General features: G+C 39.0%; 1 protein-coding gene across 1 annotated transcript; it reads left to right on the top strand.

The window, feature by feature from the left end:
• The first annotated feature begins 14,033 nt into the window (after positions 1–14,033).
• Positions 14,034–18,792, top strand: LOC307151158 (uncharacterized protein). Its single transcript, XM_079859028.1, has 14 exons — positions 14,034–14,382; positions 14,846–14,944; positions 15,134–15,217; positions 15,348–15,413; positions 15,517–15,663; positions 15,745–16,072; positions 16,242–16,527; positions 16,833–17,066; positions 17,411–17,496; positions 17,620–17,724; positions 17,823–18,016; positions 18,125–18,292; positions 18,420–18,662; positions 18,748–18,792. The coding sequence occupies exons 1-11, from the start codon at positions 14,111–14,113 to the stop codon at positions 17,865–17,867; spliced, it is 1,752 nt and encodes a 583-aa protein (XP_079715154.1). The 5' UTR covers positions 14,034–14,110; the 3' UTR covers positions 17,868–18,016; positions 18,125–18,292; positions 18,420–18,662; positions 18,748–18,792.
• Positions 18,793–26,741: the final 7,949 nt, after the last annotated feature.

The following is a 26,741-nucleotide window of genomic DNA, read 5'->3' as shown; positions in this document are numbered from 1 at the left end:
TACAACAACAATGTATTATAACATAAACCTTCTACTTCTACTTTTAAGATGCAAACATTATTTTGATGTGTTCTGGTAATATTTTGTATAATTTAAACTTGAATTTTTATGTTTTTGATGAAACTGTCTTGATAATTTTGAAAACAGGGCAGTGGCTTTCTAGTTCCCAGCATGCACTCAAAAAAATGATTCAAGCCCTTCTTAGAGGTGACACATTTAAATATAATTTTCTTTATTTAAATATATCTATTTAAGATCATATGTATATATATTTAAGTGGTTTAACTAAAAATGTATTAATAGCTCCACCTATGAGATTGATTTATACGTTGGATCGCCAAAAAAAAAAGTGTCATACAGGACCGCCCTTTGCGCATGTGCGGGACAGCGCGCTCTTTTCGCCCATCTCTCCATCCTCTGGGTGCAACGCCAAGGCAACGTTTGGTGGACGAGACTACATAAAAGGCGAATATCCACTACTTGGTAAGTATTCATTTGTTGTAGTTGATTAGAAAGTGTGCAACAGTTAAGCGAGCCTAATTTCACTCTTCAAAGTTGAAGGGAGTTGGCTGGCTAACGTTAACATATGGTAGTTAGCTAGTACTACTTTTGTACTTTTAACGTTAGTCACGTTGACTGCTTTGGTTAACTTATTGCTTATTGCTCTTCGTCGCCGCAATTTTGGACCGGGCAAAACTGGCCTGTAGACAAATAAAAGTAAAAGAAAAAATTACGAATTTATGTTGTGCGTGTCCAAAATGGCGGGATTGGCGGCGACAAGCGTTAGCAGCCAAGGACCGAAGCGGTCAATACCACAACGATAACGTTAGTTTAAATATCCATGGCTCGTTCGGTATTTATGCATTTAAGCTGTAGGTGGACTAGTTATGACGGCCTGCCGAGACCGGGCTACACACTGGGTTGCTAACGTTAGCTGCGTTGTTTCTGCCATGTGTCATTAATGGCGGCCAGTGTTATTTGTCATTATTTTCGTCAATGACATTTTTTCACAGACGAAAACGAGACGATAACTAAATAAAACCTAGTTTTGAATGACAAAAACTATGACGAAAATCTATTGACATTTTCGTCAACTAATAAAAACTAGACGAAAATGTTAAACAGTGACTATTTGAGAAGCGATCCAGTCAGAACTGATGTCCTGCTTTTGTGCTAGATGCGCACATTTGTACTGTAACGTGCTGATCTACCCAGCGGTCTCATAAAACTTTGAAAAGTGTAAACGTCTGGGAGAATGAGTATAGCAGACATATAGATCTGAATAAGGACGATGGACAAATACACACAACATTATGTCTAAATGTCCGTTTTGGAGAGTATTCACGTAAACTATGTTGGTTATGTCTTAAACGGTTGTGAGTGTATCGGATGTGCATGATGTATCAGTGCAATTGGATCCGCATGTCATTGGACATGATCCGATGTCTTGAAGTGACAGTGGGTAATAGACCTAATGTGGTCTGTGTCCTTAACTTTGATCAAGCAACAAAAGAAAAAGGGTAACACTTTAGATTACAGCCCGGAAAGTACTGCGTAATTACGCCGAAATTACAGCGTACCTTTCGGTAATTATAGTGTACTTATAAAGTACGTATGTGTAATTATAAGGGAACAATTTATAATATTTGGGGAATAAAGGGGTAATAACCAGGAAAAGTACTGCGTAAGTACACCTAATTTACAGTGTACCTTTCGGTAATTATATTGTACTTATAAAGTACGCATGTGTAATTATAAGGGAACAATTTATAATATTTGAGGAATAAAGGGGTAACAACCAGGATAAATACTATGCATTATTTCATAACTAAGGGCTAACTATTTTAATATTACATGGTATGTATGACCTATTTGCTAAAAACGTGGAAAATTACAAATGATTTATACAGTAAGTAATTCATAACTTCGGGCTAACTATTCAAATATTAGGCCTACCTGATATGGCCTATAAGCTACATGCAAAACAACAATCTTATGTTTGAGAGCAATTTAGCGAGAACACACATTCACTGAATTGGCTCGATCACACTCCTCTCCACATATAGCTGGTGTGTGGTGATCGCACTGGCGTCGTAGTACCAAGGTTGACAAAACTACCTTGGCTTTGTCAAGCATCATTGCTGAGGTATGTATCAGTAAATATGTAATCATAATCGTTCTGTAACTTCTGTTATTGTTACACAGCTTGCTGTCATGTATTGGTGTGACCACTTTACTACTATTACAATGTTAATATTAGTTACACTTAGTAAAAACTAATGCTGTCTAAAAAAAAAAAATTAGTTTTAAAACTAATGTAGTCCTGGAATAAATCCTCCTTCATGAAGGTGATCATTTTTAGTTTTTGTTCAGATAATTTTTGAGATATCTTGATTTAAAGGGCACCTATTATGCCCCTCTTCACAAGATGTAAAATAAGTCTCTGATGTCCCCAGAGTGTGTACGTGAAGTTTTAGCTCAAAATACCTCACAGATAATTTTTTACAGCATGTTTAAATTGTCATTTTTTGGGACTGAGAAAAACGCACCGTTTTAGCGCGTCTCCTTTAAATGATAATAAGATGCGGTTCCACGCACAGGGGGCGGAGCCTAACCAGCTCACGCTCAGAGACAGAACAAAACAGAAACTCACAGTAACAGTGTTTATTTCGACTCGGAGTAGGACAATAATGCCCACAGAGCTAGAGAATATATGCTGTATGGAGATAGAACAGGTATGCTTATTTGAATTACATTTATAACTTATATGCCATCTGCTCCACTATTAATACAACCCTGCTGTAACTTAGACCCCATCTGAATGATGACCAAAATATACTGATGAGTTCAATTAAGTATATTGTACATCACATAAAAGATGAAGCGTTAGTTTTACTACAGAGAATCTAGAACTAGAGTTGCCCAGCCCTGAGGCTGAAGATGTGAAAAATTGTTCAGCAGTGAAAAAATATAAGAAATATATATATACCTAAATTTCAGGACGCTTAGACCTGTCATCAGTGCTTGAAGTGGGGGGAAAAAGGTGCCGGTACTCTCTTGCATGCACGCCCGCCCAGAATTTTTTTTTTTTTGTAAAATTTGAGTTACATAAAAGCTTTTTATTTGTTTTCTTCCTTATTGTCCTTGAAATAGTGGTAAAACAACACAAAACAAAAAACACCCCCAACACAAAAATGGTTTGGCCACTGATCAAAATTTGATGTCATTTGATTTGAAGTTCAGTATGCTCAAAATGTCCGGTGCTCAGAAAAGAAGAGAAGAGGAAAATAGAGGCCTGGGACATTTTCTAAACAAATATTTAAACAAAGATGGTGACGGTGAAGCTGGAACTAGTAGGCCTAAAGTCAACTTAGAGCAAGGTACAAAACAGCACAGCCAATGTTCACCAGCCTTGTCTGCGGTTTTCCTGCATTGAAATTTTTTTGGTGGCCGCCAAAGCAAATTTTGTCCCGTCAAAGCCTTATTTGATCGGCGAGTGATGTAGAATAGAACGAGTGCTGATAACGAGCATAACGAGAGCAGAGAGAGAGAGAGCCCCAGCCGTGCGCGCGCACTCACGTCTTCAAACAACACGTCGAGCGCTGTCTTGCTCTCTCTCCCTCGCGCATATTAATCAAAATCATTTGACACGATAGTAAAAGGTCGGAAGAGCGCAGTTTCACGTGGAGCATTTGGAGGTTTTTTCTCTTCAATTAACGCGGGGTGTGAATTGTGCGCATCTAAGATTATCTCGTCCCGGGCCCAGGCAAGACTGTCAGCTGGCTTGCTCTCTTGCATTGGCAAATCATGACATTTGACATTTCTACAGTGAAAAACAAAACTTGGAGATATTGCAGGTACAACAATAATTTATTGTTTGTTATTTATTAACAACATATTTAAACAAGCGTGCATGCGTGCAAACGGAACTCCTCCAAGTCTGCAAGGCCAAAAATACAATTATGGTGATATTACTACATTTTATTTAATTAAATGCATTTATAGTGAAATTATTATATTTTCATGTCATTCTGTGTTAATTTTGCAAGAAAAAGTGCAGGTACGCTTAAGAGTAAAATGTAGAAGTGCCGGTACTGCGTACCGGTGAGTACCGCCCCACTTCGAGCACTGCCTGTCATATATATATATATATATATATATATATATATATATATATACACATCAAATAAATCATAAGAATATTGATGACTTTTGCCTTTTTAATACCTTAATAGGGCAATATCCTAGGAGGTACAACTCATAAAATCCAAACTACATCAAATATTTTAAATATTCCTTTGGATATGTTTTACTTAAGTCCAGATGAAATTTACATGAATTAATTTTTTTCTGATCAATTTCTATTCTTGCCTGTTCCTCATTTGGGAGTCACACTTGTGTTCTTTGCGGTCAGAAGTGACTGGACACCTGAAAATGAAACTCCCCCATTTTTTTAAAAAATATATTTTTAAATTAATGCTGTATTTCAGATTAATATAGAGACTAGGCTTTTTAAATCAAATTTTTGAAGGCAGATTAGTGCAATCCACGTGAGAGAATTTAACATTAAAGTTCAATAAAAATGTAACAAAAATAAACAGGAATGCTTTATCACAGCTTAATCCATCTGGATTAAACCTTTTATTTCAGTCTTCTGACAAATTTTTGCTGTATGGTAATATCCGTACAATTGTATGTCTGTGTGTGTGTGTGTGTGTGTGTGTGTGTGTCTGTGTGTCTGTTTTGCACTCTTTTTGATTTAGAGTTTCATCCGTTCATCGCTGTGCACTTTTTCTGTATCGTGGCTGATTTGTAGATTGTACCAAAAAAAAAATCTGTTTCCATATTCTTTGCCCAATTCCTATTATTGTACTAGTGTAAAAAATTTTTTTTACATTCTGCTAAATATATATATATATATATATATATATATATATATATATATATATATATATATATATATATATATATATATATATATTTCTCTACTTATGTGATTACAGGTGGCAATAGCATCAGAGGGAGAAGCCCTGACTGTGCCTCCCTATACTGCAGGGACAACCTTGCAGTCTTCTGGAAAAGATTTGCAGCAATTCCTTTCTTCCTGCCCCCAGCTCAAAATTAAAATTGAAGAAATGAAAGCAGCAAACAAGCTGTTATTTAAAAAATAAATGTAGGCGTTAATTTTTTTATTAAATACTTAATCCTTAAATTTATGTTCTTTTGTTGAATTGTTTGTTCGTTATTTGTTGTTTTTACAGTTTCTTGTTGTCCTTTTAAAATTGTTTGGATAAATATTGTTTTGGGTTAAATTAAGGTCTTTCTACTATGCTTTTAAATTTGTATTTTATTTCTTTATTGATAACTTTGGCTGAAGTTAGGTTTATCTGCACCATTACTTTAATATTAAACTTACCCTAGAACTATACAAAAGAAGGGGGTAACAGGTGTCGCTTTAATTTACAGCCCGCAGATGTTGTAATTACTCTGTAACTACGTGAAACAAGGGGGTAACAAGTGTCGCTTTAATTTACAGCCCGCAGATGTTGTAATTACTCTGTAACTACGTGAAACAAGGGGGTAACAAGTGTCACTTTAATTTACAGCCGCAGATGTTGTAATTACTCTGTAACTACGTGAAACAAGGGGGTAACAAGTGTCACTTTAATTTACAGCCCGCAGATGTTGTAATTACTCTGTAACTACGTGAAACAAGGGGGTAACAAGTGTCACTTTAATTTACAGCCCGCAGATGTTGTAATTACTCTGTAACTACGTGAAACAAGGGGGTAACAAGTGTCACTTTAATTTACAGCCCGCAGATGTTGTAATTACTCTGTAACTACGTGAAACAAGGGGGTAACAAGTGCCGCTTTAATTTACAGCCGCAGATGTTGTAATTACTCTGTAACTACGTGAAACAAGGGGGTAACAAGTGTCACTTTAATTTACAGCCGCAGATGTTGTAATTACTCTGTAACTACGTGAAACAAGGGGGTAACAAGTGCCGCTTTAATTTACAGCCGCAGATGTTGTAATTACTCTGTAACTACGTGAAACAAGGGGGTAACAGGTGTCGCTTTAATTTACAGCCCGCAGATGTTGTAATTACTCTGTAACTACGTGAAACAAGGGGGTAACAAGTGCCGCTTTAATTTACAGCCGCAGATGTTGTAATTACTCTGTAACTACGTGAAACAAGGGGGTAACAGGTGTCGCTTTAATTTACAGCCCGCAGATGTTGTAATTACTCTGTAACTACGTGAAACAAGGGGGTAACAAGTGCCGCTTTAATTTACAGCCGCAGATGTTGTAATTACTCTGTAACTACGTGAAACAAGGGGGTAACAGGTGTCGCTTTAATTTACAGCCCGCAGATGTTGTAATTACTCTGTAACTACGTGAAACAAGGGGGTAACAAGTGTCGCTTTAATTTACAGCCCGCAGATGTTGTAATTACTCTGTAACTACGTGAAACAAGGGGGTAACAAGTGTCACTTTAATTTACAGCCGCAGATGTTGTAATTACTCTGTAACTACGTGAAACAAGGGGGTAACAAGTGTCACTTTAATTTACAGCCCGCAGATGTTGTAATTACTCTGTAACTACGTGAAACAAGGGGGTAACAAGTGTCACTTTAATTTACAGCCGCAGATGTTGTAATTACTCTGTAACTACGTGAAACAAGGGGGTAACAAGTGTCGCTTTAATTTACAGCCCGCAGATGTTGTAATTACTCTGTAACTACGTGAAACAAGGGGGTAACAAGTGTCACTTTAATTTACAGCCCGCAGATGTTGTAATTACTCTGTAACTACGTGAAACAAGGGGGTAACAAGTGCCGCTTTAATTTACAGCCGCAGATGTTGTAATTACTCTGTAACTACGTGAAACAAGGGGGTAACAAGTGTCGCTTTAATTTACAGCCCGCAGATGTTGTAATTACTCTGTAACTACGTGAAACAAGGGGGTAACAAGTGTCACTTTAATTTACAGCCCGCAGATGTTGTAATTACTCTGTAACTACGTGAAACAAGGGGGTAACAAGTGTCGCTTTAATTTACAGCCCGCAGATGTTGTAATTACTCTGTAACTACGTGAAACAAGGGGGTAACAAGTGTCACTTTAATTTACAGCCAGCAGATGTTGTAATTACTCTGTAACTACGTGAAACAAGGGGGTAACAAGTGTCGCTTTAATTTACAGCCCGCAGATGTTGTAATTACTCTGTAACTACGTGAAACAAGGGGGTAACAAGTGTCACTTTAATTTACAGCCCGCAGATGTTGTAATTACTCTGTAACTACGTGAAACAAGGGGGTAACAAGTGCCACTTTAATTTACAGCCGCAGATGTTGTAATTACTCTGTAACTACGTGAAACAAGGGGGTAACAAGTGTCACTTTAATTTACAGCCGCAGATGTTGTAATTACTCTGTAACTACGTGAAACAAGGGGGTAACAAGTGTCACTTTAATTTACAGCCCGCAGATGTTGTAATTACTCTGTAACTACGTGAAACAAGGGGGTAACAAGTGTCACTTTAATTTACAGCCGCAGATGTTGTAATTACTCTGTAACTACGTGAAACAAGGGGGTAACAAGTGCCACTTTAATTTACAGCCCGCAGATGTTGTAATTACTCTGTAACTACGTGAAACAAGGGGGTAACAGGTGTCGCTTTAATTTACAGCCCGCAGATGTTGTAATTACTCTGTAACTACGTGAAACAAGGGGGTAACAAGTGCCACTTTAATTTACAGCCCGCAGATGTTGTAATTACTCTGTAACTACGTGAAACAAGGGGGTAACAAGTGCCACTTTAATTTACAGCCCGCAGATGTTGTAATTACTCTGTAACTACGTGAAACAAGGGGGTAACAAGTTGGACTTACACTGTAACAACACAAAACAATGGTATATTTACACAGTAACTGTGAAAATAGTTCTAGTTTTGCTTGCCTTGTTTTCACCATAGTTGCCTTGCCTATTTTTAATTTTGCTTGATGACCCAACAAAATCCTGTTTTTATTGCTTAAGGTAAGTAACCTATATTGAAAATTCTAAATAAAATCATAGCAGAAACTCATTAACTCATTCCCCTGAATTTCAAGTTTTGTTGTTCAGTAATCTCCATCATGCATCATGAAATGATAGAATATGTACCCTGTGGTTAAAAAAATACATTTTTCTAAATATATTTTAATACCTATGTATTATTCCAAAAAGATATGGTGTATGATTATGATTGAATGAAGACCCAGCGCACTTTACAACCATATCAGAGGTCTCTTCTGAATCACCACAGTTTGCAGAATCCACATGGATGATGCGACGGCAGCCTTGGTACTACGACACCAGTGCGATCACCACACACCAGCTATATGTGGAGAGGAGAGTGATCGAGCCAATTCAGTGAATGTGTGTTCTCGCTAAATTGCTCTCAAACATAAGATTGTTGTTTTGCATGTAGCTTATAGGCCATATCAGGTAGGCCTAATATTTGAATAGTTAGCCCGAAGTTATGAATTACTTACTGTATAAATCATTTGTAATTTTCCATGTTTTTAGCAAATAGGTCATACATACCATGTAATATTAAAATAGTTAGCCCTTAGTTATGAAATACTGCATAGTATTTGTATTTTTCCTGGTTGTTACCCCTTTATTCCCCAAATATTATAAATTGTTCCCTTATAATTACACGTACATACTTTATAAGTACACTATAATTACCGAAAGGTACGCTGTAATTTCGGCGTAATTATGCAGTACTTTCCGGGCTGTAATCTAAAGCGTTACCAGAAAAGGAGAAAAGCATGCACTGTTTGTTAATAGCTTTAATAAGGATTAATTATATTTAATTCATACAAATAAATATGTCTGCTTGAAAGAATAATGTATGCAAGTAGTTCTAAAGAATGCATATATCATTACAGTTTTTCTCGATTGCTTAAACACTATAACCAGGCTTTTGAACTAAAATTTCAAAACCATAACGCCATTTATCAAAAAGCACACCCATTTCACTCAACTATAAACACTATTCCCTGTTTTGACACATGAGTCAAATTTGTTGAACTGTCACTGCAAAACTCTACACACAAATCCCTTCATTTCTCATTGCTTAGACCATGTTGTCATGTAAAGCACTAGCATTCAATATTGTTCACTCAAGTCAGCACAGCTTCAGCTCAGTTAGCACACAATTACCCAAGTGGAAACACTAAGAGTCAAAATTTAACACACATTAATCATATCCTTCAATCGATAGATAAAGGGGCCCAAATCAGTTTATTGAGTTTTGGAACAATGGATCCAGAAAGACATGAAGGAAGAGGGATAAGAATGAGGAGGAGGAAGAATGAGGAGGAGGAAGTGGAGGAAGGGCAAGAAGACAAGCAGTCTCAGATGAAATTCAAGCCACTCTAGTTGCACGTCTTTGTCAATGGTTTGACTATGAGGGAGGCTGGGCTACGAGTAAGGCCAAATTTGAGTTGCTTTACTGTCGCCTCGAGAACCTTCAGGGAGGTGTGGTGGCAAACACAATTCTATCACTGAATAAAAGACAAACATTTCCAATAGTCTTTGATGAGGTGTATTTTCTTGCAAGAAAAGGCCAGCAGTCGTACAGTCAAACAGAGTGACACAGAGTGTGACAGTGAAGGTTGGCCATCCTTCATCCTTTATAGTCTTGACTCCCAGAATGTTATCTTTCTAGGCAAATGATGGTATTTCAACCATACGTGGAACATTCTTAGACGTGTTCATCATATTGTCTCCTTGAGTGGAGGCCCTCCTGTCACGATTCCACCACTCTTTACCATTCCAATACAATTCCATATTAGAATAAGGTTTGTGTGTGCTCTTTTACTGTCATATGATGGACACAAACATCTTACTGTAAGTAAGTAAATACTGTAAAAAAAAAATAGAGGAGAGAGTAAAACAAATATATATTGTGTGTGTGTGTGTGTGTGTTGTACTGTGTAGTACATGAATGAATAAAAAATGTGCCAGTGTATCCATTGGTTGTTTGTTTTGTGTTCATCTTGTGAAAAGGTTTGTGATGGGAGGAACCACAAGCAACATAACTTACCAGTTTTGGAAATGTTGTTTTGAATGTATTGCACCAGTGTGTTAGACTATGTTGTAGTGTGTGTGATTTTGAGGGCTTGTGTGTCCTGTCTGAGGGCAAAGTTTGGTTTTTCAGCAAGAGTGAATGGTTTTGAGTGTAGAGCTTCATTTTGACTTGAAAATAGGATGTTTGGGGAATGGGGTGAGACGTTATGGATTTGTGTTTACTGTTTTGAGAATATGAGGCATAGTTTCATGAAATGTGTTTAAAGGGTACATAACATGCACAGTTTCACCTAATCTCATGTTAATCTTGAGTACCTATAGAGTAGTAGTGCATCCTTAATATCTCAAAAAAGTGTTTAGTTTTATTAAATTTATAAAAGAAAAATACAGCTTTCCGATTCTCTCCGGAAAAAGCCGAAGTCCTGGAGGCGGAGCTATAGAGTCAAGCGTAGCTGCTAGCTTTCCAGCAAAAGACAGAAATCTGATCCAGTTGTACTTACATGAACGGGGTCTTTTATCACTGGGACCGCTCCACGTTTTAATAGCAAACGATTTGCAAATCCAGCGTCGACCTGAGCCTTGTTAATAAAACATTCGTCACTGAAATGACCAGAATACACAACCGCACTTCCTACACTCCGTTGCTGCCCCGGAAAAACAATCTGCATCCACTGTTCCTAACACTGGGTTCTTTGGAAAGCTGGACACGGTAAGCTTTCCCTCACATCCAAAAACACACTTTTTTGGAGACATTCTTGAACAAATCCTATGCAGCGCTGGCTGCCGATGATTTCCTGTTGAAGCGCGTTGATGTGCGCGGTCTCGTTCTCCTCTAGTCGGCGCGTGCGCGGGCGCGCTTTTCCGAGAGAAATGCTCATATAAGGAGTTCCACTCTGGTCTACGTCATTAGATCCACGGTCGAAAAAAAACCAGCCGAAACTTGTACCAACCCGGAAGTAAGATTTTCAGCACAGAAATTCTCCATTATTCGTCCAAAATATTTTTTTAAAACTTTGCCCATGTTTAACACGAGAATCCATCTCTTTAACACTGTAAACAACTCTGAATACATGAAACACCATGGTACCCCCCCTTTAAGCAATCAGGAAAAACTGTAATTGAAAAGAAGACTGTGTTTTACTTTAGGAAAAGTGGTTTTATTTAATTTTAAGATTTTTTAAAGTCACAGTAGTTAAATCTGTATCTGTATTGCATGTTAAAACTAATTTTTTTAATAGGTGCTCTATTTCAACCTATAATATTAACCTATGTACTAATGTGTTTGACTATAATTAATAATTACTTTTATTTGGATACATCGCCTGAGTATTTCCTCCATTGCTCACACCTCTAATATATGTATCTCATCTTTTTATGGAAGTAAAATAATGTCAAATGTTTTTGAAACAAAAAGCCTGTTGAATTGCACTACTTGAAAAAAAAAATAGGCATTGCATTAACCATGCTTGCATTTTAATGCATTGTATTTTTAGGGCTTGCATTTTTATGGGCTGAAATTCAACATGGTTGAATATTTAAGCTGTGAATATTTCAATTAAAAACATTTCAAACACATTTTCATGATTAAAAATTCAATAATCCATATTCACCTTTCAAATTTCACCTCCAAAATATTCAAACTGTTTAAAAATACAACCTATAATATTCAACAGGCAATTTTCGGTCCATTTTATTTCGCTTTGCAAAATTCGCTTCCACAAATTCAGTGGTTCAAATTCGACAGTAAATTCAACGGAACTGCAGGAAAAGCAGTAGATTACCGAGATACTCTCCATCTGCTGTTAGTCAACCTCACCAGCAGGTGGTGCAAAAGCGCGTGTTGTTGACGAAGACAGAGCAACAGTTAGAGCAAGCCATTCATTCATAAAATGAAAATGAGCTGTGTCAGTATGCGGAAAAGATGATAAAGACACAAAAGCTGTGTTTATGTTTCATTCAATAACTTCATTGTTACTTTCCCTGTGTAGCCTACATGTCATCAGCTTTCTCTACATGAACAGGATTATAATCGGTTTCCCTCAATACCTCACACTCGAGGATTCCCCTTCTGTCGGGACAAAACGCTTAATGTAGTTTATGGACTAATACAGTGATATAAAAGACCAAACTCGCACCTTATTGGGGATGTAGGCTATAGGCTACTATATAGGCTAGATGGACTAAGAATATGAACGTAACGCGCAAAGTTTCATGCTGAGCGTTTCGTGATATACTGGCATAAAATCAACACTTGATCAATACTAACACTTTCTCTTCTCTTTTCTCTCTCTCTCTCGCTCTCTCTCTCTACAGTATATATATATATATATATATATATATATATATATATATATATATATATAGGCTATGCCTACGTGTATTGCATTAGCTTAAACTGGGAAGAGTCATAGCACTTGCATATTGTTGTCCTCCTATTGTTAGTTTAACTGTAAATCGCTTTGGATAAAAGCGTCTGCTAAATAAATGACTAAATGTAGCCTAATAAATGTAAAATTGGCTTGACATTGGACATTCGCACATTTAGGGACCGTCTCAAAAGTTGCATAAAACATTGGCATACACGTTTCTAACTTCAATAGCAAACTTTAATTTATTTGAATAAATATCAAAAATCCAAAGTGTGCGCATTATGCCTGACACTACACGAACACTTTACAGTTGGTTTTATGACTGTAAGTCGTTCTATTCAAATGCTATTGAAGTTAGAAACGTGTATACCAAAGTCGTATACACTTTAGAGACGGTCCCTAAATGTGCGAATGTCCAACGTCAAGCCAACTTTATGCCAGTGAGTCTATCACTGGGAAACGCTCAGCATTAAACTTTGCGCGTTATTCTGAGTCCATCTGCTTGCCTGCGAGTTTGGTCTTTTATATCACTGTAATTAGTCCATTAAGCTATACGTTAAGCGTTTTATATGTCCAGCTGGGGAATCCTTAAGTATTGAGGGAAACCCTAATAGCTTGCATGCAGCACATCACCACAATATAAAGTTAAGGCAACTAAACAACCAAGAGAAATATAGCCTATGTCAACCTCAAAAATGTAATATTGGATCTGTATCCGCATCGGGGAATAACATTATAATCTTGTTCACGGTAGAGAAATATGCTTGTAGGCTACACAGGGAAAGTAACCGTGAAGACACTGAATTTAACATAAAACTGCCGTCATAATAATCACAAATACACTTGCATTGCTGTTAAATGAGTTTTATGAATGAATGGCTTGCTCTAACTGTTGCTCTGTCTTCGTCAACAACAAGCGCTTTTGCACCCCCTGCTGGTGAGGTTGACTAACAGCAGATGGAGAGTATCTCGGTAATCTACTGCTTTTCCTGCAGTTCCGTTGAATTTACTGTCGAATTTGAACCACTGAATTTGTGGAAGCGAATTTTGCAAAGCGAAATAAAATGGACCGAAAATTTCCTGTTGAATATTATAGGTTGTATTTTTAAACAGTTTGAATATTTTGGAAGTGAAATATGAAAGGTGAATATGGATTATTGAATTTTTAATAATGAAAATGTGTTTGAAATGTTTTTAATTGAAATATTCACAGCTTAAATATTCAACCATGTTGAATTTCAGCCCATAAAAATGCAAGCCCTAAAAATACAATGCATTAAAATGCAAGCATGGTTAATGCAATGCCTATTTTTTTTCAAGTAGTGCAATTCAACAGGCTTTTTGTTTCAAAAACATTTGACATTATTTTACTTCCATATCTTTTGCAGTTTAAAGCTATGGTCTACGATTTCAAAGATTGTTCATTATTAATAACCTCGTTTAGATGCTGGTCATGGTTCTACAGTACAATCCTAATAATATGAAGAGAAAAAAGAATGAAAAAAATCCATTCACTCTATTGGGTGTACACCCGCAGAGAAATTGACCAATGTAAGATGTCCGGCCGTACAGCTTACATTGGTTAACTGCTCTCATCCAATCCCCTGCTCCACTCGCGTCTCCACCTACCGCACCCCACCCCGCCCCCTCCTGCGACATGAAATTTCGCGCGAAAGTAGGCAGCATCAACTCAGCAATGGAGAAAAACCAGCAAACAGACAGCAGCAAGCGGCCCCTGCTCGCCCCAACAGTCAAGGTTGGAAGAAAGAGAAAGTCAATTGAGGAAAGAGCAGAGATTAAAAAAAAATGTGAAGAATGCCGGACTCAAAGCCGAATCAATATAGGGTCCACCATTGCCCGTTGGAGGAAGCTTCAGAGAAACCTTGGACTTAAAACCGACGCTGACATGGCTGACTTTTTGTTGAGCAGGTAAGCATTTATTTATACTTTTATGGTGTGGTGTATTACATAAATAGCTTTTTATCAGTCTGACAACATGATCATGCTGCCGGTCGGCATTGGAATGTTAGCCGTTTAGCATCGCCTATCACGGGTCAAAGTAATTATATTTCTTGAAGTGCTTGACTATTTCAGTAGGCCTAACGTTAGCGGTTTTCTGTTCGAGCCGATAGAACATTACATGTGTTGCTAATCTTGCGTGGGCGTGAACTCAAACGTGTGCCTCTGAGCTATTTTGTTAGGACAATGGTGACATTGCATTGTTGATGAAGCAACTACGTTCAAGTGTCGAAAGTCAACTTTACATATGATGTGTCATTAGCGAGGTCATTAGATTGAAGCGACTAAGCAATGTTGTGAAAGTAAATGACGTCAATCAGTCATAATTGTAAGTGTTCATTACTTAAAGGCTTTATGTGTTCACTTCTTTCAGCTATGAGAGAGGACCAGTTTCATCTACTCCAATGAAGACGGGATTCAAAGCCCCACTAGCTCCAGCAGCTTCAACCATTTTTTCATCAGATACTGACCGGTAAGTGTGAATTTAGACCTGTCAATCGCTTCAATATATGTCCATGAAATTGACACCTTTTAGCTTTTCAGGACACGGGGGAAGAGAGTTGTCTGCTTTTTTTGACATTTTTAAACAGTCAAAAGACAAGGATGTGAGATCAACAACAATTGATGTTGTTGTTTTTTTTTGTTTTTTTCCGTATTTTAGTGGTGGTGAATTCACAGATGAAGATATTCATGATCTGGCTCTCATCAATCTCCAGGGCACATCAGACATTCAGACGGTTGAGAGGTATGAATACACAAATCTTTTGTGATAGCTTATTGTGTTGAAGATACTTTTACCAAATCAAAGACACATTGGTGTTCGTTGATACATCTCCGTGCAAACCACATGTCCATTTATTTTTCATCTCTTCTAGTGTTGTAACCCCAGGTCCATCTGGTGATATAGATGAGAAGGAATTCAATGACATTCATAATTCCATGTAAGTTTCTTTCTTTTTTCCTTTAAAAAAAAAAAGTTTGTATCCCTGTAAATTCAGTTTGGTAACAGACATGTATGATGTCAACAATTCTGTTTTTATGTAGGATTGAATGGGACAGTGATGATGACACCTGGACTCCAGACATGGAATTTGAGTCGGTTTCATCATCAGATGATGAAGATTCTGAGGATGTTGATGAGATTGAGGATGAAGATGTGGATCCAGACTACAGGCCAACCATTCGTGTTAAGTACGTATTACAAATTAATGTACACTTCAACAGATGTTTAGATAGATTCCAAATCTGTAATCTGTGGTGTTGTTCTGGCAGGACGGGCGGTGCTCTAAAGTCCAAATTATCGCTGGACTCAGTACAAGTCGTTTCCATGGAAGAAACCGTGCATGACGAACCAAACAAGGACTCTGATGCACAGACAGACATGCCCAACGATTCTTTGATAGTCGTTGCAGTAGAAGATTTACTGGAAAATGCAGGAAGCATTGTGTACCACAATAGTCTTCCACAACTCATGCAAAACATGCATCTGGCTGTCAATGTATGTCCACATAAAGACAGTCACAATAAACAGGAGTGTAAGGCACCGGGTCCATTTCAAGTAAATATCAAGTCCAGAGGAACGGCTGCTGTAATGGAGTGGGTCAGTATGATTATATTGTTGATTTTATTTGTCTTCCATTTTAAAATATAGTATGGGTGTGTCTGAATTTTTATCAATGTCAAAAAAAAAATTGTAATAGAAACTTGACTGTTACAAGTGTGGGATGGTATATAATCCAGGTTGCTGATTCTCTAATTCTTTTTTGCAGGTATGTCCTCACGGGCACCTTGTGTGGAAATGGGTGTCACAGCCACATTTTAAACACAGGATGCTGGCTGGTGACTACATGCTCGCTATAAACATCCTTCTTTCTGGAAACAATTACCGGAAGATCTCCCTGTTATTTGACTTTATGAAGTTGGGGATGGTGGACAGGTCCAGCTTCTATCGCATCCAAGATGCTTACTGTGTAGACAAAATAGAAGAGTTTTGGACAGAGAAGAGAAATGAAGTCATCGCCCAGGTGCAGTCAAAGGGACCTGTTGTAGTTTTGGGTGAGTTTATTAAAAAAAAATTGCATTTATACAAAGGCGCGTGCACGCACACCAAATTTCACACATCTACAATAACACAAACCTATGTGTTGACAAAAATGAAAAAAATGTAAATACTCTTACTGTGCTCATTGACCAGCTTAGCAGCTTATAGTATCTCAAATTTGCCCTGAATGATGTCATAGGTCATCCTCTTTCAGCTGAATGGCATGTGCTTAAAAGTGAAAAAATTCTCATAAAGACTGTTTGGCCTTTTTTTACAATGAAGTATATGCATTTGTTTGGTTTATCTTCCCTGTTTGTAGGCGATGCTAGAATGGACAGTCCTGGGTTTAGTGCACAATACTGCACATATACAGCCATGGACAATAGTAGTAAGCAAATAATCAGCATGGTGAACATTGACAAGAGGCAGACCATGAGAAATTCAGTGGCCATGGAGAAAGAGGGATTTATCCGAACAGTGGAAACCCTTCGAAATGAACTGGATGTTGTGGAGTTTTGCACAGACGCCCACATGCAAATATCAGCACTTTTCAGTAAGCGTAATAGTTGAAAAAAAAATTTTTTTCCATTTATATTTCACTACTTCAGTCAAATCTGTATTATAACATACAGTACCAGTCAAAAGTTTGGAAACATTATCCCATTGAATCCAATGAGGTAATGTTTCCAAATTTTTTACTGGTACTGTCATGTCAAGTATATTTTCATTTTTCATGTTGTCACACAGTTCTACCCTTTTTCCCTTTGTTAGTTTTATCAAGCTGCATGTGTTCATACCGAGCAAAAAAAAAAAAAAAAACACACAAACAGGTTTGATTGAGTATTGATATACACTAACCTAAATGTGTTATCTCTATTATGCTTTTCACCAATACAGGCACTGGAATATACAAAGATAGTGGAATCCGACACACTTTGGATATGTGGCACGGCTCCAAGTCGCTGGCCAAAAAAATTCAATCAGTTAGCTCAACACGACTAAATACCAGTTTTTTGATGGTCAAACATGAAATGGAGCTGAACATGAAATGCAGTTGTCTCAAGTGTTCACCATGGTATGTCTTTTTTTTTTTTTTTTTTTTACAGGCAGGACAACAAAGAGGGTGTAAAGAGCTCATAAACTGGACAAAAGACATTTGCAATCACTTCTGGCACTGTTGCAAATCAGCTGAGACATATGAGGAGTTCTTTGTAAGTATTCATATAGGCTGTGAAGCAAAAAGTATAAAGTTAAATTGGTTTCAATTTGTCTGGATAATCTAATTTAAAAATGTTACATCTGTTCATAGGAACTATGGTCAGGTGTCCTGCACCATGTAACTGGAGAGCACTAGTGGGCTCTAGGTGCCTGCCAGCATGGTCAATTGCCAGAGGACAGGGACAAGGCGTGGCTAAAAAAGGGATCAGAGGCACACTCGCGACTAACTGAATTAGTCCTCGATGCTCGCTGGCTCAAGAATGTGCACAAATTCCTGAACTTCAGGTAAATTGGGTTTTCCTATGTGGAATATGCTTGCTTTCAGAAATATCTCAATTTAAAATTATTACTGACATCACAAACCATTTACATTTCCTCCCAATGTGCTTTTAGGTCCACTGCTGAACTCGAGTCCTTTCACAATCATTTGTTGATGTATAGAGTATGTAAGAGGTTCAGTTTCACACCGCCTGTGTATGCAGCTAGAGTTATGCTTGCTGCTATAGATTACAATAACCACATCAACCGACCCCCTAAGAGAAAACCTGATGGCTCTTTACAGTATGTGATATACAAACTTCTATAACATTTTTCTTTTCATACCTAGTTCTCGATAACATGCATAACCTATATCATCAACAACAACACTTTGTATTTTTGTTAGCATTTATCATTCTTTTGTTTGCAGGTACGACAAAGTTTTACACAAAAAATCCCGGAAGTGGAGCCTCTACGTCATCAAGGAGGATAAGGACTATGCATACATCAGGGACCTTAAAAAGCGCCATCATTGAAAAGAAGCTGTCAAGCAGCGCTGTGCCAAGGAATTCGAAGAACAGACCAGATGACCCCCGTCAGTATGGTGTCTTGTCTGGGATTCCTGCTCCTTCTACCGGAGAACTACTTGACACTCTAGTCAGCAGAGGGCTTGGTAAGTTATATTTGAATATGTTACTACTGCACTCTATCAAAAACTGTAATTTAAAAAAAATAAAAATGTATGTTTTATTTCATAGGTCAGCCCCTTCCAAAGTAGGCTGTGATGACGGCAACATCATGCAGAGCCGGACAGTAACTGAGTACATTTACTTGAGTACAGTACTTAAGTACAATTTTGAGGGATCTGTACTTTACTCGAGTATCATTTTTGGGGAGTACTCATGACTTTACTCAAGTACATTTGAGAGGCAAATATTGTACTCTTTACTCCACTACATTTCTATCCATAACTATGAGTACCCGTTACTTCTTCTTAAAAAAAAAAAAAAAAAGGGAAAAAGAAACATCTCGGAAACCCTCTCAAATGTGATTGGATTGTGCAGGCGCCACTGATTGGGACAGCCTATCAGCAATCACCTTCAGCTTTCCGCCAAAGTCAACTCCATGGTCAGATTTAGATAAGAGATGAAACCATGGACGAAACTATGGATGAAGACGCAGCAGGTCCATCCCGGGAGCGATATTTTTTTTCCCAGGATGGTAGGGGAAGACTCATGAATATTCATTAGTGAAGTCATCCCTGATTGGTCTTAACCCCAGTGACGGGTAGGTTTAGGGGCGGGGTTATGGAGGTCATAAGACCCCCAGTGACGGGTAGGTTTAGGGGTGGGGTTAGGGGTAGGTCATTAGACCAATCAGGGATGACTTCCCTAATGAATATTCATGAGTTTTCCCCTACCATCCTGGGGGAAAAAATATCGCATCCCGCGAATGTGCCAAGCCGTGGCCCCACCTCGCCAGACTATTTCAATTTTCTGAACAAGTTAATGATAGTTTTCGCTTCAAGAGTTTGCTGTGTTTACCAATGTAAGCACTGTGGCAGTAGTAATTCAATATTTAGAAAATGTACTCTTGTACTCTTGATACTCAAGTACTTTTAAAAACAAGTACTTTAGTACTTTTACTTAAGTAGACATCTGACTGTAGTACTTTTACTTGTACTTGAGTAAAATTTAGCAAGGGGTATCTGTACTTTTACTCAAGTAATGTAGCTGTGTACTCTGTCCGCCTCTGACATCATGCAATATAATCCCTTCACGTTGCACTATTTGGCACAATGCCACTATTTTATTACAATAAAGTCATGTAAAATAACTGTCACGATTGTGAATTTCTTATTTTCTAAAAAGAAGACAACTCAATACATAATTTTCATTCTTTATTGAAACTGTAAATATGACAATAAATAACGGCAAGTAACTTGCATAAAAAATAAAAATAAAATAAATAAAACTCTGTCCTATTGAAATTTAACACTGGACAGTTAGCTTAGCTGTGTCAAACCCTGCTTGGGATGAATCCAACATAATGTCCATTTGGATCTGGGAATCTGTCCCTGATGGCCCAAACACAGCAGCTGGGTACCACCACACGCCGTCCACTCCCCAGTGACCCATACTGCCACACAACCCACTGCCTGTAGGCTGCATGGCGGAATTGCCTATTGCTCTCTCCTGGGGACTGTGCATCTTCTACTGCCCTGATGTCATTCCACAGCCTCCGAGCCATCCGCAGATGACCCTCCATGAGGATGAAGATTTCCATGTGGGGCATGGAGGAAATGCATTCTTCAGGTCGGAAACGACAACATTTCCTTTCCAGGTCTGTGGGCATTTCCCGACACCTTGCACACACACACCAGGAGGGAGCAGCAGCTGTGGATGGTGGGACTGGTGGAGCCCCTTCTGATGTCTGTAGCCTCAAATCAAACACCAGGGAGGGATCATGGTGTAGAATATCCCTGAGCATCTGGTGTGATTGTTGGATGCTCAACCTCCCAATCAATGTCTAGAATGAGAGATTTTCAAGATTGAAACACAAAATTATATTGTTTATGTAATGATTTATGGTAACAATCGTAATTAGGTCATATATGAAATATTAGCTCGAGCAGTAAGGAAATTTGGGGAAATATTAAAATCATAACTCATAGTTATAATTCATCAATTTCACATATGCTATTACGTTACCTGCTAATTATCAAAAATATTTCGTTCTATAACTGGTCTCTCATCAGTCATTCGACCAGCGAATGCTTTGATTATACCAGTTAAGAAGGAATATTTATATTATCAAACCTCAGACAAATTCTCTCCTGGCCGTGGATACAAATTGCTGGGTTTATGAATTAAAGTAAAGAGCTAGTAGCCAGATCTTATCGCAATTTCATTGACAATTATATTGGTGGGATTGTAACACAGAGTCAGTCAAAGTATAAAAGATTTATTTAATCAAAAAAGACACACCAAGGATTATATGCATATAGGAAGTAATATAGGCTAATCTACGTACGTAAAAATTACACAAGACCCACGAACGTTTAAACAAACAAACATAAAACATGACTTGATCAGAATGAAAATAGGAAGAAAGTGAGGGAAACAGTATGGTAATTTACAAACAGAACCTTTTAAGAGACAACTGTGAAAGCAGCTTCGAGAGAGATCATTTTTGTACTTGCGATTCTGTTCCTTTGTCTGTGTGTAGCTGGGCTTCGGGACCACGTGCGTTCTTCTTCTGGATCGTGTCTCATCGATTTGTGCTGGCGTTTCACGAAAGTTCTTAAAAGCTTACTGAATGTAACATTACCGAGAGGTACGGAAGTCGCTTCCCGGTGCGGGAAGGGCGAGAAAACTTGGTTACAGGACGAGACTGGATTTTTACATCCGCGGCTCGTTTGGATGAAGGCCCTGTGCCTTCTCCCGCTCCGCTGAGAGTGCAGAGTTCAGAGTTCGGAGTCACGAGAGTGAGAGAGTATAGGAGCAGAGAGAGAGAGGCGTCTGCTTGTGGTGTGGTTTTTAAAGCAGCGCGGGGTAACGCCCTGTTTGATGACGGGACCCAATGAAATCTTTCGGTTCTGAGGCGGGAGCGTTTCATTGTTTGTGAAGGAACGCCTCTTCTGATCGTACACAGAAAAATGCATTAAAACTTTAATACCACATTATGTCTAGGAATAAACATTTGTGCGGAATATAGTTTCTATTTCTGTATAAAGAAGCTCATTACGATTCGTAGGATATCATACCCGACATTAATATCAGTTAATGAAACAGATACATCTCAAATGTATCAACACACGTGTCCATTACATCTGCAGAAGGGCATAAATATCTCAATTTATCCCATCACATCCCATAGACAAGAAAACTACATAAAAACATTTTGATAATGATTTATGCGTGTGTGTAACTTGTGTTTTAGGAGTTTCAGAGTGGTTTGGTGTGTGTGTGATTCAGAGCGGGTTTTCTGTTGAGATCGGAATGTCAGTAATGTCTTTGAAACTGGAGAGGGGGAAGTGAGTCATAAAAGGGGTTTCAGATACAGACTTTGCCAAGTCTGTGGGAATTAGAAAGTGTCTTCACTTTTAATTAGTATATAAATTAAAAGTCCATTTTTACCCATCGAGCCATAGTCGCTACATTTATAATCATGAAAAGATTTGTTTTATGAATTATGTTACCATATTTGACAGAAACAATATACTACTACTACTGTCATTTAGCAGATCCTTTTATACAAGGCAACTTAGAACAATACAAGCAAGAAATCACATAGGAAGATGTAACATGGATAAGTGCTGGTCAGACTGCTGAGTCCAGCCGGACACAGGGACTGTTGTGCAATATGGCCCTGTGTGTGTGTGTATATATATATATATATATATATATATTTAGCACTTATCCATGCTACATCTTCCTATGTGATTTCTTGCTTGTATTGTTCTCTCAAATGTAAATCAAGTTGCCTTGAATAAAAGCATCTACTAAATGACAGTGTGGGTTTTTGGTAATTTTAAAGACTCATAAAATGCACTGGTACAGTAAATGTTTGTGTGTGTGTTTGTGAAGTTGCACATATTGTACCATACATCTTCAAAAGCAATGCGTTGCGCCTGGAGATCCTGCATCCGCTGAACATCCTCTGGAGACAGATTTAGGGTCAAACCACGACCAGATCCTCGGCCTCGGGCACCTCGGCCTCGGGCACCTCGTCCCCGTCCCCGTGTCGCGCCCTGCCCCCTTCGTCTAGGTGGGCGCGTGGAAGGACCCACGGCCGGAGAGTCAGGTGTGCTATCATGGGAGGTCTAAAAAGTAACAACAACGTCTTTTATATAATAAGTAATCCCGATACACACGCTCAAAACACCAACTTATTGCTGTTAAAACCTATTTGAGTTTCTCCGTTTTTAAACCAGTGGCGTTACTTATCAACAGCTTTCTCAAATACCTCCGGTAGACTACAAAGACTAGCTATATAGTGTTAAAAACCTAAGCTTGGCTACTGATGACATTATAATATACATTATGTTTAACATGCATTTAATAACTTTAAAAGTTGCTTTACCTGCGAATCCGACATCGCACATGGTACATCTCTGTTCCATGTTTACTCCTGCTTGACTGAGTGACGTTGTTCAGGTTGTTTCCCGGTGGGAGGGATCAGGTAGCACAGAGGGGAGGGGTGTGCGTGTGGAGGGGCGGGATGAGTTTTTTAAAAATTCAGGCTTTCTCGACTGATTTTCAACATCGTAGACTACAGCTTTAAGTTGAAAAGCAGTTTGTGGCAACCTCTATTGATGGTAGGTATAAGACTAACATACTTGCTCAATGCTAGCACAAACTGATTTGCATCATTGTCATGTGATATGTGCTAATTGTCTTTATTCTCCTTTTTAGGATTATGAATGTGGCAGTGCAAAGAATGCAGTTTGGAATTAGCTAGCAGGTATTTGTTGTTGCAACATTTTAGGCAGGTTCATAGGCACTTAAGGGGCAGTTTATCGCTATCCATGTCCATACACCGATTGCCCATGTACCTTTAATACATGGAGTAAGCTATTAAATCACACATACAAAAGTCATGGAAAATATGAAGGTCCAAACCCAGTAGAAGGGTCTACATTCCAGTGTCACGTGTGCTCATGCAGAGAACTAGCAACTGGAAGAGCTTTTTTCCAACACATAAATGGACATCTCAGGCATGATGAAACGGTTCCTTGTATGTTTGTAGGATGCACATTTAAAACTAATGTTTTTAGTGCATTCAACACACACAAAAACAGGAAACATAACCAACATTCATTGAAAGATTTTAAAGCCAATGTCATCAGTACAAGTCAGTTACGTCAATCAATCAATTGTGCAGATGAGCCTACAGAGTCTGTGGATGCAGATAATGAAAATGAAACATTAAGTTGTGGTGATGCTGCAGAATTGTTCCAGCCAAATTTTATTGACGATAAAATTGGTTGCATTTTATTAAAATTAGAAAATATTGTTCACATTCCAAAGGTGGTTATTGATGAGGTCCTTTCTGAACTGCACTACATTTTAAGTACAGCATCTTTGCCTGTCATAAAATCTGTTGTTTCGGATGTATTTCAGAGTCATAAATTACAAGTTGAAGAGTCAGTAGTGGATGAGGTTTCAACTGCTCTATGCAAATCCAATCCTTTGGGAATAGCCATTGCAAAGGATGGCCCTCTTGCTACTGCGTATAAACACGCACAGTACTATACCTCTCATTTTGGTGTTTTAGAGCCAATTGAGTATACTGTATATTAGATGCCCAGAGGAATAAGACATTTCAATACATCCCTATATTACAATCTTTGCAAAATTTGCTCTCTCATCAAGCTGTCCTTGAACACCTTAAAACGTCTCAGGTTACGACTGTAACCTATGTTCCCTGAGAACAGGGAACGAGACACTACGTCAGAATGACGCTATGGGGAACGCCTCAGGCGTGACAGGTGTCTGAAATCAAATATCAACTCACGTCAATCATGTTGACCGGCGACAGCCCGTGAATCATCAGCTTGATTGATTAACGAGCGACCTGGATGTATAAAGGGGAGCCTTGCACACATGACAACATCCTATCGTCTGAAGGGACTGTTGCAGGCAGGCCCCGAGGCATGGCAGGAAGACGTAGTGTCTCGTTCCCTGTTCTCAGGGAACATAGGTTACAGTCGTAACCTGAGACGTTCCCTTTCGAAAGGGAACTCTACACTACGTCAGAATGACGCTATGGGGAACGATATACCAACGCCACCATGCTAAGGGGAGTGCATGCCCTCAGGTCACACTGGGCTGTCAGTGACAGCATTCCCTACGGTCATAGCCCAAGCTAAAGGATACCACATAAAAACCTCCACAGATTTAAAGGAAGGTCTACCTGGGCCAGCTCAAAGGCTTAGGACCACAATTCAAAAACTAGAAAGGGTCCCTTCTAGGGAATGTGGCTAGGGGACCCGAGGGAACCCCAGCCAGTCACTATTCAGGGGAACGTGCCACCTGAAATGCCACCAGGCAGGCCTGACCTGGTGTCACTACATAAGACACTACAGTCTGGCCACTTCCTGTCTGTCCGAAGACAGAGCCTCTGGAACTTGCCTTAGGAAGGCATCCAACCCGAGGGACTGCGAAGCAGGCAGTGAACCACTCAGCCCGGATCTCAGAGACGGGACATCCTGGAGAGTATGACTCAGCATAGTGCTTTACAACCCTTGCCAGCGAGGGGAGTTTCTCTACTCGATCCATGGATCTACCCAGTGTTTGTGTTTCAAAACACTGAGGAGGCCTGTGAGGGCCTAAAGGGAGCTTACCTCCAGGAAAGCCTGGTAGGACCTCTAACCTGGCAACCACAACATGGGGGAGCTTGTATTCAACCACAATATGTGGGAGCTTACCTTCAGGAAGGCCGGTGAGGCCTCTAACCTGGCGACCACAGCATGTGGGAGCTCATATCAGGAAAGCCGATGAGGCCTGTAACCTGGGGACCACAACCTGTGCTTACTTTCAGAAAGGCCCTAGAACCGAAGTTTGGGCCACGTAAGAAAGGGAATTAAGCGTACAGCTCACAACCCTTACCATAAATATGGATTATAGAAAGTACATGAAAGAAAGTGCATGTACTTAGCCATTCTGAATCCAAGAAGGCCTGATGAGGCCTGTAACCTGGCGACCACAGTAAGTGGGAGCTCAATCTTAGGAAGGCCACAGTATGTGGAAGCTCACAACAATACGACCCTCATATGGAGAGGAAGCCTACTACATATACTAACACAAAACTAACTTGCTATTTGCATGAAGGCCTCTGCAGGATGACTCTGAAAGTAGAGGAAGCCTGAAACATGCCATATGTATATGGAGGCCTCAGCAGTACGACTCTCACATGGAGAGGAAGCCTAACACATATATCTAGCAATAACATACGTAATACAGTAAGTATATGGAGGCCTCAGCAGTACGACTCTCAAATGGAGAGGAAGCCTAACACATATATCTAGCAATAAACATATGCAATAAAATAAATACATGGAGGCCTCAGCAGTACGACTCTCAAATGGAGAGGAAGCCTACAACATATACTGACAAAAGCTAGCTTGCTATTTGCATGAAGGCCTCTGCAGGATGACTCTGAAAGTAGAGGAAGCCTGAAACATGCAATATGTATATGGAGGCCTCAACAGTACGACTCTCAAATGGAGAGGAAGCCTACAACATATACTGACAAAAAGCTAGCTTGCTATTTGCATGAAGGCCTCAGCAGGATGACTCTGAAAGTAGAGGAAGCCTGAAACATGCAATATGTATATGGAGGCCTCAGCAGTACGACTCTCAAATGGAGAGGAAGCCTACAACATATACTGACAAAAAGCTAGCTTGCTATTTGCATGAAGGCCTCAGCAGGAAGACTCTGAAAGTAGAGGAAGCCTGAAACATGCAATATGTATATGGAGGCCTCAGCAGTACGACTCTCAAATGGAGAGGAAGCCTACAACATATACTGACAAAAGCTAGCTTGCTATTTGCATGAAGGCCTCTGCAGGATGACTCTGAAAGTAGAGGAAGCCTGAAACATGCAATATGTATATGGAGGCCTCAGCAGTACGACTCTCAAATGGAGAGGAAGCCTACAACATATACTGACAAAAAACTAGCTTGCTATTTGCATGAAGGCCTCAGCAGGATGGCTCTAAAAGTAGAGGAAGCCTGAAACATGCCAT

This window comes from Squalius cephalus, assembly GCF_949319135.1.
Source record: "Squalius cephalus genome assembly, chromosome: 23".
NCBI lineage: Eukaryota > Metazoa > Chordata > Actinopteri > Cypriniformes > Leuciscidae > Squalius > Squalius cephalus.
The sequence above is the reverse complement of the archived record's forward strand: the minus strand, read 5'-3'. Positions and strand labels throughout refer to the sequence as shown.

Coding starts and splice junctions, on each gene's coding strand:
- LOC307151158 (XM_079859028.1), top strand. CDS start 14,111: ATGAAATTTCGCGCGAAAGTAGGCAGCATCAACTCAGCAATGGAGAAA. Junction 15,664..15,744: donor AGGCCAACCATTCGTGTTAA/GTACGTATTACA, acceptor TTGTTCTGGCAG/GACGGGCGGTGCTCTAAAGT. Junction 17,725..17,822: donor AGACATATGAGGAGTTCTTT/GTAAGTATTCAT, acceptor ATCTGTTCATAG/GAACTATGGTCAGGTGTCCT.